This window comes from Necator americanus, chromosome I (genome assembly GCF_031761385.1).
Source record: "Necator americanus strain Aroian chromosome I, whole genome shotgun sequence".
Taxonomy (NCBI): Eukaryota; Metazoa; Nematoda; class Chromadorea; order Rhabditida; family Ancylostomatidae; genus Necator; species Necator americanus.
The window spans coordinates 15,027,072-15,040,262 of NC_087371.1; the positions used below are offsets into that span (position 1 = coordinate 15,027,072).

At 42.1% G+C, this 13,191-nt stretch overlaps 1 protein-coding gene across 2 annotated transcripts; it reads right to left on the minus strand.

Moving 5' to 3' along the window:
- Positions 1-4,004: 4,004 nt before the first annotated feature.
- On the minus strand, positions 4,005-13,191 carry RB195_005598 (uncharacterized protein; the record flags this gene model as incomplete). Of its 2 annotated transcripts, XM_064178200.1 has the most annotated exons (6): positions 4,005-4,202; positions 4,362-4,483; positions 4,549-4,630; positions 4,689-4,757; positions 4,840-4,933; positions 13,163-13,191. In XM_064178200.1, the coding sequence occupies 6 exons, from the start codon at positions 13,189-13,191 to the stop codon at positions 4,005-4,007; spliced, it is 594 nt and encodes a 197-aa protein (XP_064035273.1). The 2 variants fall into 2 exon arrangements, with proteins under 2 accessions (XP_064035273.1, XP_013298924.1); XM_013443470.1 differs by lacking the exon at positions 13,163-13,191 and having other exon boundaries at positions 4,840-4,920.

Genomic DNA, 13,191 nt, shown 5'->3' on the forward strand with positions numbered 1-13,191 from the left:
GCACTCCCCGCAACAAAATCAAGCAGATTTCCAGTGTGAGTGCTGCCTTTGAATACGATTTTGTTCACTTAGGGCACATTCTGACATAGTTGAGGTTTATTTGGGGGCGGTTGTAGCGCAGTCTGTAAGAGTGTAAGAGCGCTGACTGCGCTAACATCGACGGACGATCCGAATCCGCCATAGTGCCAACCAAGCCTTTCTTTCCTATGTGGCCGATAAATTGGCACCAGACTTCTCGGGTAAATTGGTCTGGAAGAATGAAAACGAAGACTTGATTCACTGGCTCGTACCCGCAAATCATTGTGAGGCCGCGCGCTCGTTCATAAACCTGAAACAAATTCTAAGTTGAAATCGAACTCGTAGGCGCATCCCGAGTGGATTGATCAACGCAGTGTAGCTTGTGCACCTCATACTGACAGATTTGTTTCAGCTGGAGCATGCGGTATAGATCGCAAGAAGGTAAATCCTAGAAGAATCTTTTGATTCAATGTCGCGTACGGGATCAAACAACATGGCTCATATTCATTAAATTAACAACGACACAAGGTCTCTTAAAGGCATCACCCCACGAATCTGAGGTGGTGCAGATTTCAGGTGGAGTATTCGTATACGGGATGGGAGACTACGGAGAGGGAGGTGATTCCGTCCATTTCTTCCTAATTGCCGTAAAAAACGGCCCGGAAGATACGGCTTCATTCGTTTTGGCGCACCATTTTGTACAAGGGGTTCGATTGGAGCGCGCCAGTCTTGTGCGGCGCCGCATCTTCCGGGCCGTTTTTTACGGCAATTAGGAAGAAATGGACGGAATCACCTCCCTCTCCGTAGTCTTCCATCCCGTATACGAATACTCCACCCGAAATCTGCACCACCTCAGATTCGTGGGGTGATGCCTTTAAGTGATCAGCCGTATATGCGTGGACCAAAATAGTATTTGGCTGTTTGAGAGATCCGCAAGTGCGGGACGGAACCACTAGGGAGCGGATGAATATCAATGAGGTCTCCTCAGCAATATACTTGAGTAAAAACAGGAATAGGCAAGCTGCTGAGGGAATCCGGAACATGCGCCTGTTCTTGTCTTTTGGTGAAGTGGTTTCTGTTTTTTTTTTCAAATTTTTCAAATTTCAGTACTTTTTCTGAAGATTTTCAACTTGTATCATGCTTGTTAGGGCGGGTGTAGTGTAGCGGTTAGAGGTTCCGCTTCCTGCGCGATCGATCGGAGGTTCGAATCAGCCCTAGTGCTCACCAAGCCTTTCGTCCCTCCGGGGTCGATAAATTGATGCCAGACTTGTCGAGAGGATAAAAACACCGACTTCGCACATCGGCTAGCCCCCGCAAGTCATTGTATGGGCCAGCTACACGTTCGTAGACCTCAAACGATTCTGAACTGAAGTGAACGTGGTGGCGCATCCCAAGCGGATTGACTAACGCCAGAAACTTTACTTTTATCCTTTATCACGCCTGTCATACTTAGGGAGGCGGTGTTCTAACGCGCCCCGTAGGAACTGAGGCCGCCTTTATGCCGTTTTCAGAACGACTAAGGGAAATACAGCGGGCCATACTCGTAATCTGCAGCATGAACTCTATATTTGCCCAGAGAGACCCAACATCGTCAGTTTTTTTTTTCGCAACCGTGCCCTTAATTTAACCGCAACTGCTCGCCATCTCTCTATGCGCAATCACTGTTATTTTATTCACAAAATTCAAAAGCTTTATTATATCTTCTACTATTGTAGTTTCGTCACCTCAAACATTGGAAGGATGTTTTTGCGCACAATATCCATTACCCTGATTCCGATTCTCGTCCATTTCAGGGTAGTGCGGATTTTCTGGATTAGCAAAAACGAGAACCTCAGGAAACGAAAACGAATAAAATGAATAAACCAAAACAAAACAAAGTTCGCAAAAAAATGTGTGTGTGTGTCTGTGTGTCACGAAAATACCCCGAAGATACTAATAAATAAAATAATGATGCAAAACCCCAAAAACAGATGGCGAGCAGTTACGGTTAAATTAAGGGCATGGTTCCGAAAAAACTGACGATGTTGGGTTTCTCTGGGCAAATATAGAATTTGTGCTGCAGATGTGCCAGCTGTATTACCCTTAGTCGTTCTGAAAAACGGCGTAAAGGCGGCCTCAGTTCCTACGGGGCGCGTTAGAACATCGCCTCCCTAAGTATGACAGGCGTGATAAAGGATAAAAGTAAAGTTTCTGGCGTTAACCAATCCGCTTGGGATGCGCCCCCACGTTCACTTCAGTTCAGAATCGTTTGAGGTGTACGAACGTGTAGCTGGCCCATACAATGACTTGCGGGGGCTAGCCGATGTGCGGCGGATTCGAACCTCCGACCGATTGTGCAGGAAGCGGAACCTCTAACCGCTACACCACACCCGCCCCATCGGACTATAAACTAGCAGCTAATTCAAGTAGTAAAAAAAGTTTGTTTCAAGCACGAATTAAAGAAAAAAACTTTAGAAGGAGGCTGAAAAAACCCTAAAATGGCGTAAAATCTGTTCTCAAGTCTGCCAATTAAAACAAGATCGGCAGATGCCCTCGTCGCGACTCAGGACGGAAAATACAGCGCTGTGGGAATTGGCGCGAACATATTTGCTAAAAACCGAGCTTATAATGCTTCACATGATTGACATACAAATGTGATACAACGCGTTTCTTTTTGAAAGGTATTTGCAATTATCGCTTTTCGATATTCAGAACAAACCTAAAGCCATAATGTCGCCTCGTTTCAAAACACTAACTAAAGGTGTGTCTATAATAATCGGAATAGAACCAAAAATACCGTATTTTGTAGGAATCGATTGCAACGAAGCGTATAAAAGAAGCGACTAGGAGGACTTTTGGCAAACACATCCCAGCGAACATCTCAACATGTTCTTCTACCTGGTTGCCATTCTTGCGCTTCTCAATGCCTTCACCCAGGAGAGTCTCGCTGAGGAGGTTTGTACTTTGTCAAAATTGTTTGTGTAATCTAATTCATCTTCATTAATTGTACCTTAATTAATTCAAGGAATAATTTCCAGAAATGTATGGATCGATGGGAAGAACGTTTCTGCAAGATGATAAAGGATCAGAACGCTTGCGCCATATCAGAAGTTACCATAAGAGCTATGAAAGAAAAATGTGCAAAGACGTGCGGACACTGTTAATAATGTCTCTGCGAAGCGAATAAATTTTGTGAGCTTCTTTGAATTTTCTGACTCGAAGGGAGACGACACTGACCAGATCTGAGAGCAATACAGTTGAGGAGAGTGTTTTTTTCGCTACGACTCGCAAACCCAAACGAAATGCCATTTCTGACGATGCTTTGTTTTCTCTGAACACAACACTCAACAATGAAAATCTTTTCTAACTGATGAATGAATAGGTGATTGAAATAGAACTGCAAGAGGCAATCAAGTGAAAACTCGCTGCTGTTGGAGTAATTTCCTTCCAAAAATCCATTAATTCGTCTGTATTCCACAAAGACTGTATAGGTCCCGCTTAGCAGCGCCCGTGAGCCTTGGATTCTTGAAATGGACGTACGCAGCCCTCAACTGTTATTTTCTCGTCCTTATCGAATAATGCGATACTTTCTTTCCTACTCTTCTTTTTTTTGATTGACCAGTCACTCGTGGTTGCACCCGTTCACCTATGCTCCAAGCAATTTTTCCCCCAGTTCTTAGATAGAAGAGTTCTCAGAGTTGCATGGTGAAGTTTCTGAAAGCTATCGATCGATAACGACCTCTTCTTTGAGCTCTCCATTCCGATGAAAAATTTCGAAATTATGTAAGAATTACGTGAGTAAATTGTTGTCACCTGCTGCAGCAATTCAGAAGCAATAGTGGAGCGCACGACCACTCGAAAGTACTAGCCCACTATACACAATGAAATAAACGATTTTTTGAATGTGAGGGCTTTCATGAACAAAAATAAAAGAGTACAAATGAATCCTCCGCATTCTTCCTAGTATCAATACAGAACCTCGAGAAAATTCCCAAAAATTGGTAAACTCACGAAAGTTCACTGTTGTCATACTGTCGATCTACGAATAGCGTTTGGTCCGAGTCTCGGATGAAAGAAAGCGCTGTACCCGGATACGGTCGATGTCCGATTGGTGTGCAGATTTTGTACAGATACTGCTCACCAGATATCATTCCCCATTGGTTTGTGGCGTGATTGCAGAGCATTCCAGCATTCGCAAAATAAGACTGAAAAATGCAGAAGTTTTCCTCGTGACACAAAAGTCTCTGAAGTCTGTCGCTAATAAAGACCGGCAGAACTGTCTAAACTCTCAGCTTACTGATTTTTTCGCCCTGTTAATTGTCCATGCCTGAACCTCCAACTAATCAATAAATAGCGAAACCCACGAAATTTCCAGGATTATTCTCGAACTGCGTAATGTAGATGTATCCGCTGTTGATAGTCGATCGAATCAACGTTTGCTTTTCCCATCGTTTCCCCTGCGAGATTTCCACCACCTGGGTGTCAACTGAAAGCGATCAATACCGATTGATCGTCGACTATTCTCCGACTACTTTGATCGCAATTTCTAACCGATATGACTGAGAGTCTCCTTCTGATCTAGCGCTCGGATATCTGGATTATACGTGAACACATCATCCACCGGTGCGAAAACCTGCAATATTCGATCGTAATCCACGCTAACAATCAATAATCAGAAATTAACCACGCACGGTTATTCGTGCATTGCTATCTTCCATATAAGCTTTCGCCACTGTATATCGACCGCATAATGCGCGCCACTGAAAATCTAAGTATGAAAATTAGGAAAGGGTGCAATGGTTAGGAGAGAAGACAACACAAAGGGTTTGGTTAAGACCTCACTTGTTGTAAATCACTGATACGTTCTGTTTCCGTCCAGAGATCAGCGCATGTACTAGCAAACACGGCAAAAATCCACAACATCACCTCATTAATGCTGCAAAGTAGGGTATCGATCGGTTTCTTATGTAGACAACATAAGGAGTAAAGGCGTAGAAGCGGGTTATAATAAGTAAGAAGACACCAATGGTGCTGTGAAAAAAGAAAAAATCTTTTAAGAAATTCTGACGATTCCACAAAAGGAAATTATATAATGCATATCAGCTGTCACTAGTCCAAGCATTTCTGATCAATCGATATTCATAAGCCACAAAAGGAGAAATATCGTTAGAAGCATTGTACTGGATTGCTACTTGCTTTATTTAAAAACCAAGGAAATCCGTTTAGTAAGCTACCACTGCAAGATACTTGCAGAACGGAAATGGGCGGAGGTGATGCGCAAGAACTGTGTCTCCAGAAGATGTGTACGCGCAAGGTCTCAAGCCTCGCTGAAAGGCGGCACACCACTGATCTGAGGAGGTGAAGGGAACCGCGGGAAGAACCTGGAGCAGGGGCTGTAGATTGCGGGATACCGGGTGGTTCTGCTCATTTCTCCCTAATCTTCGTACAAGTCGGCGAGGGAACCGCTTTAGTTCCTGTGAGGTTCGTTAGAACGCTCCTCCATGCACACGTTTCGATCCCCTCCACAGCCTATTCATTGGTTTCACTTTAGTAAGTTGGTGAACAGACATCATTGATCTTCAACCGCTCGCACTTGGAGGCGGCGGGTTGCAACTGAAATCGTTGCAAATAAAAACGGCGTCGTCCACGCTTTTTCTAACGACGATTAGGGAAGAATAGCGGAATCACCCCAAATACAGCAATCTACAACCCCACCTCTAGCGGATTCCCTTGCCCCGTCACATCCGTGGTATGCCGCTTTTGATCACAGATAGAGGTGTGCGCATCACAGTCGAATAACGTGACACTTCAAAGGTTAGCAATCACTTGCTTTAACAAACTATTGAAGTTGAACTAAAAAAGGTGCATGTTATTATTGGAAGATTGTGAGTTTGAACCACATACATAGAAAATTTCTTCGAAGTTCAAAACCCTAGCAAATTTGTAAACATAAAGCCAAAAACAAAACAGCAAAATAGAGAAAAAAGAATTGTAAAATTTAACAGCGTATAAAATTTCAGATAGAAGAAAGAATATGGAAATTCCTTTTGCTTCATGGAGAAGTTCTAGCAATTTTTTATAATTTTTAAATGTTTAATAGGCGGAAAAAAATAGATGTGAAGGAAGGTCTGATATGGTAGATGCGGAAAATAGAAAATGTTCCAGAACGAATTCTTTTAGCAGATTTTTGAGAAAGAGAAACATGAAACGGTTAGAAATCAATCGACCTTTGAATTATTTTGTTAAATCGATTGATCGAAAACAGATAGATTGAATGAACCAAAAGTTCAGGCATTCGAAAGAATCTTTTAAGAAGTTGTAAATACAGGAAATTAGTTACCAGGGTTACGATTATCACGTAAATACGAATTCGATTATTCGGAAGAAAAATGTGAGGGCACAATCCAGCGAATTCAATTCAATTGCATAGGAAGACGATTTCTTAGAAATTTTCCGCTGTCTAACAGTACTTACAGGAATTCAATCGATATTTTTATTGTGATATTTAGCAACTGACCCTAGTAGCCACCATGGCTGATCAATATGCACCATTTAATTTCCCGTAGAGACAACCACTCTCGATGGATGTAATTATGGGATTTGTCACCTAGCAAGGGTCAGCAAGCTTTTTATGGGCATCGGTGAAAGAGTAGAAAAATGGCAGAATGGAAATTTGCTGTACTCATGCCCACAAAATGGTGACGTCAAATCAAAAAAAAAAACAGAAAAAAGAGATGTGTCCAGAGAATCGAATAAAAAGGTGCAGAGAAAATAAAAGAAGCACGAAAACGTTGCCCCAAAACTTCGATACAAAAGGTAACAAGAAGCATACATTAACTGTTTTTTAACAGCGTATCCGTGAGGTTTTTCAGATGGAACCTTTATTCATCGGACGTTTCGGCTTTTTCGCCGTCTTCAGAGGACTAAATAGAGGTCGGTTAGAACAATCCTACGTAGAAGTTGCAAGAAAAGCCTATTGCACGCCAAATCTGCACATCCGACTGCAGTTGAGCCTGCAGTGATTCGTAATGTGTTCAAAACAGCTACTGAGTTACGCACTTGCAACCAAGAACGGGATGAACCACGAAGACTCGCCTTGAGAATCGCATTAGCTAATGGCCATACAGTAAGTCCGCACTACCGAAGGTCCCGCATTGTATATAGCAGTGTTCCACGCGAAAACAAACTTCCTCTTTGTCTTTCATTTATTTCTGGTAGTGTCAGTGCCGCCGTTCAACGGAGCATTGCGTGATCCTGGCAAATATCCCTGATGCGAATATCAAAAGCCAGCCCGATAGAAACAGATAATGCGATAGGTACTATGTACGTCTGTGAAGGATGTGCTATTTGCCCCCCGGAAAATCAGACGGGAAAATCTGGGGAAAGCGGCAGGGATCTTGGAGTGAGGATTAGTGGACATATGGCAGGAAAACAGCGTTAAAGTTTGATAACATCGGTTGGGACGCATAGACATGAGGTCCACAGCGGAAACGATTATGATGTGAAATGCGTTGTACTGGCCACACAAATATTGGGAAGAAAGACGTTCGAGGCGTTTTGGATTCTCAGAAGAAACCTTTCTATAAATAATAGGAATGAATATAAATAAATGAATGAATAGGAACTGATATTAGGTGTGTAGACCACCCCATGCGTATCGTTGCTGGTGATCTACACGCACCTGTTGCGCCCGTGAAAAACTGTTGTTTTTTTTTGCAAAAGTTTCAAAATGCGAGAGCGTTTTGAACTACACACATTAAACATTGCTCGAAGGCAAAGGTGTCCTACGAAAATAAAAAGAAAGAGGAAAGGTCGAATGAATGTAGAGGTCTTGCGCGTGATCATACAACAGATTTTAATACTAATCCATTTATTTTTCAGTACCCTAAGTTTTCTTTTTTCAAGAAAAAACTTGACTCCTTAACAAAGTTATAACCTTTCAGATGGGGTGAAATGAAAATAAACAGTCTTTTAATAAAAATTAATGAGTAATTTTGATGGTAAAGATCGTTAAAACTGTAAATCAGCTGCATAGTTGAATTGCAGCAAATGCGATAAAAATGGAAAAGATTTGCACTTGCAATTGTAATGTTTATGGAAAGATTGATTTAGTTAATTCATTACCTATCAGGAAAAGGAATTTATTTGAACACATTTACTATGTATAATTCATTAGAGGCGAAAAATCAGCATTTGGCGATACATTCGGAATTAAAGGCATCACTCCACGAATCTGAGGTGGTACGGATTTCAGGTGGAGTATTCGTATACGGGATCGTAGATTAAGGAGAGGGGGTGACTCCGTCCATTTCTTTCTGATTGCCGTAAAAAACGGCCCAGAAGATACGGTACTGATAGATAGTAGCGCACTATTTCCTACAAGGAGTTTGACTGGAGCGCGCCAGCCTTGTGCGGCGTCGCATCTTCCGGGCCGGTTTTTACAGCAATTAGAAAGAAATGGACGGAATCACCCCTCTCTCCATAATCTATGAACCCGTATAGGAACTCTCCACCTGAAATCCGCACCACCCCAGATTCGTGGGGTGATGCCTTTAAAACGAGAAGATGAAAAACTGGATAGTTTACTTGAGAAAACATCCTTGTGAAGGGAAAGCATTGTTAGCACGGGACGAGTGGGTATGTCTACGGGCTAATAGCTGAGGCAAACAGATGAGCGCTGCTAGTGCTGCGTGAGAACGAGCAGGACGTTAAGCAATGCGTGATTCATTTTGGGGAAAACGTCTTTCGGATGCCATTTGGAAATCAGCAGAATCAGAGAGCAGCTTTTTTTCTTTTTTGAAATGAACACTCTTAGTAATTAGTAGGGCTCTTAGTGAATTAATTACTCGGAATTCACAGATAGGTTTGAGGAATCATAGAGTTTGGGGGTTTTTTAGGTTTAGATTTTTGTGCAGGTATTTGGAATACATTCTAGAGAAGGAATTTAAAAAATGTATTTAAAAACGTACTGGAAACCTTAAAGAATTCCTATGGGGACGAAAATGTCACCGCTAACGGGAAGAGATTCCAGCAATTTTGTCAATGATGGACTCAGGGAATCTTCTCGAGAATTACAATGAGATCCGGACTGTAGGAAGAATTCAGGAAGAACTGTTTAAATACGAGGGTAACTATGTAAATTACTACATTGAAGACTATTAGTCATAAGGCGATCGATAACCGTGGCTCAGAAGGCAAATAAACGAACGACGAGACGAGAGAGATAGCGCGCCTAACAGCAGCAGCAGCGCAAGCGCCCGAAGGGTACACAAACAGTACCGTGGATAAATTCTGGACGACTGCGAATGACCGGCGCTTGTGTGCAGGTCCCAGCGTGAAAACAGACAGCGAATAGCTCTCAAACACACAAAAGATTTCTGCTGGACGTGAAAAGCTGGCCACCATGGCTGTATTTCCATGAACGTTGTGGGAACGTTGTATACGTTCAACAGTAGCGACTATAAACATAAATTCACTACCCAGAATGCTTTAGGGGATCCAAGTTTCAAGAGATTTCCTGGGAATTTCCTTTGCGAAAAATAACAGTAAACTTCAGAGAATATTCGAGAACAAAGAAAACGATATACAAAGAATTAGAGTTCGTTTTGGCTGAAGAAGCAACTACTTCAATAGTATAACTCATGATTAATTTTTGTAGTTGTTGATTTCCAATTAATAAGTCGTACTAATCTACTTATTAGTTCCCAAAGTCGTAAAACACTGCCTTAACACTATCACTGTTAGCGTAATTTACACAAGTCCAAAAGATATGAATAAATGGAGAACGATTAAAATTACATCTGATATCACGCTCTGCAAAATAATTAAGGATGAACATTATGAAAATGAAATTTTCTTTCAGCAAACGTACAACGTTCCTTTTTCTTTTCATTGTTCTCCAAGACTGATTTAGCAAGAATCAAATTTAGCCGATCATAGGTAATCAAAATAAGTTCGAACTCTACTGAAAGAAAAGGGGAAAATGTTATTTTGCATCGGAAATATTTAGAAATTAGAGCAGCAGAGAAGTAGAGGAAGTAGTAAGGAAATTCAGTCAAGAATACAAAGAAAAAGTGATGAAGAAAAAGAGAAAGAAAGCTACCCGGAGATGATGCATAAGCATTTCTTGCGCTGGTTCCATTGCGAAGGAAAAGTCGATGAATGGCTCAAACAATGCGATTCCCAGCATCGCTTCAGTAGGCGAACAGCAAAGTTGTAATTTACATGTCAAAATCGAATATGGTTGGATTTCAGAACTGAGTGGGCCTTCAGAAGCACCTACGGTCGGGTTAAAACGACATGAAGCTCAGCTGCTTAAAGACAGCATACCAAGAATCTGAGGTGGTGCGGATTTCAGGTGGAGTATTCGTATACGGGATCGTAGATTATTGAGAGAAGGGTGATTCCGTCCATTTCTTCTTAATTGCCGTAGAAAACGGCACGGAAAATAGGGCTTCGAGCGTTCCGGCGCACTATTTTCCACAACGAGTTCGATTGGAGCGCGCCAACCCTGTACACGCGCCGCATCTTAGGACCGGTTTTTACGGCGATTAGGAAGAAATGGACGGAATCACCCCCTCTCCATAATCTACTATCATGTATACGAATACTCCACCTGAAATCCATACCACTTCAGATTCGTGGGGTGATGCCTTTAAGCCGTTGCGCTCGAAGCGGTGCGGTGAAGCATAACGGTTAGGATCGAGGGCCATCATTGCCAGCACCATTCATCGTTGCAGTTCGCGATAGTCCCACCTGGATCGCAACAGCTAGCTACACCGAGCCGTTCCGGACGCAGCCATTTACGCAACTGCACTGTCGTTTTGATCCGACTATAGGTGCCTTCGTTTGAGGACCTCAATTGATTGTGAAGTTTACGTAGTTCTTAATGGCGGCAACAAGACTACTCTCCAAGCTGGATTTAAAAAGGCCTACCTTCCCGGTATGAACGTTAAACACTCGAAATAGATAACGAAAGGCTATACTTCGCCGGGCGACAGTGACCAACGACGGCGAATTCGTCGAGATTTCGATGGGTAATGATTGGAGAAACGTGGTGGTACTTCCACAGAAAGTCAGCTACTTGGATGCATTAGCAACCTCTTGTGCGTACATATTGTCAGGAATTCATGGTTCTGAAGAATTCCAAGAAAAACTAATATGCTGAGAAAAGATTCAATTCCCAATCTGTAAATTGAAAGTTCTGCAGAAATCATGACGGTGATTGGCAGTGACTAGGGACTAAAACTGAGTAAGCTGGTATTCAGCGCTAAAGCAAACGGAAGCCGTGAACTGCGGCTGAGGCGGACAGCGGCTACCAACTATAGCTCGATGACCGCGACAGGCAATGGAACACGACCTCGGTTAGTGTGCAAACAGCTCGCACACAAAGAAGGTCAAGCAAACATGAAGACTAACGAAACTATATCATCGAGGATTAAATCCGCAATCCCACCTCTCTGCAAAGACATCAAACGTTTCCTTCAGGGCATAGGTTAGTTTCACAGTGAATAGTTGTATTTTGAATACAAACCTTAATCGCCTGTTCGGATTCTTCTTTTGTTTTTGATATTGCAAAAGGGATTTCGGAGGAAGGGTAGAGAATTACGGGAAAGCGGCAAGGACTTGGACGTATCATTATTCTTCTCGTATTATTCCACTATAAAGATTTGATGACGGTTACCATGCATGCCATGCCTAGAAATCACAAATCATCTTCTTTCTGAAATCCGCCCAACTTCCGCCAAAGAAGCAATCGAATTCCTGCTCACAAATGGACAAAATTTCTCCAGGGAAAGTCTGGTTTATCGTCCTCAACTTAACACCAGGTATTTTGGAGGATTTTTGAAAAAAAAAACATTTTCTAACTTGTTGAACTACAGATGGATTTTAAAGACATCTTCTTCACTTCTATTTTCTCTGCTTCGATTACTGCAACTACTTCGGCACTCTCGTTCGACGAAAATGTACACACTCGTTCAGTGAGAACGTGATCTTTCCAGCGAAAGTAAATCAGAAACTCTGTATTGTTTTATAAGTTGATTTTAGATCAGTCATCAACTGGAACAAAACTAATAAACAACGTGGTCTAACTGTAAGTGGAAGCCATGAGCGCACACAAGGGTGAACAAAATAAAAAATAATAACTGCTTAGAAAGACAAAATCTGCAGGATGTTTCTGAAGAAAAAAAATCAAGAAAAAGAAAATGCAACACACTTGTCAAAACAAGATCACCGACTGCAATATCGGTGTCAAGAAAACTCGAAGTCACTAGGTTGTTCCCTCTTGAAGGCAGCATACTGCGAATCTGACATGGTAAGGGAATCCACGGGAAAAGCAAGAGATGGAGTTGTAGATTGCGGAACTCGGGGCTGTTCCGCTCATCTCTCTCTCTAATCGTCGTAAGAAACGGCGTGGGAGCTACCTCAGTTGCTACGAGGTGCGCTAGAACGTGACTCCGTGTTCACGGTACCCACAGCAGCCTATTTATTGGTTTTTCTTGGATAGACTGATGAGTAGACCTTATTAACCTCGTATCAATTGATCGCACGTGGATGAGACGAGTGCACAAGGGTGGTGCGGTTCAACTGAAATCGTAGATTAAGGAGAGATGAACGGAACCACTCCTCATCCCTCACCAAATCCCAATCCCATCACCAGCTTTTGCCACAGGGAGCCCACCAAGTCAGATTCGCGGCATGCTGCCTTTGACTCACATTAAGCACAACAGCAAATACAATGGATATCCAGGACCCACAAACTTTCTTTGAAATACGAAATCAGTGGCAGAGATCTTTGGTATCCGATACGAATAAATCAAATAGACATTATTTTTGTTGAAAAGAATGAATTCGCACATTTTCTTTGCAAGCAAAGTCCAGGAACGCATGAAGTTGGGCTAAGTTTAACGCATGGTCCACAGCAACTTCATGCAACTATCCCAGAACGTTGGACGTTATTCGAAGCATTATTATTAGTCAAAAATTATAATATATATATATATATTGTATATACATTAGCGATTCTCGAACAATAGCCTCTTATCCTCTTGTACTTGCTTTAAATTTCACTTTCGAAAAACGCTGCGACTAAATAGTGTTCTTCTACATCCTCATCAGAATCAATAAAGCTAGCTTTACCTATGTTAATGACGTTCAACCTGACCTCAGTAAAAACCACAGTGATTCCACCAT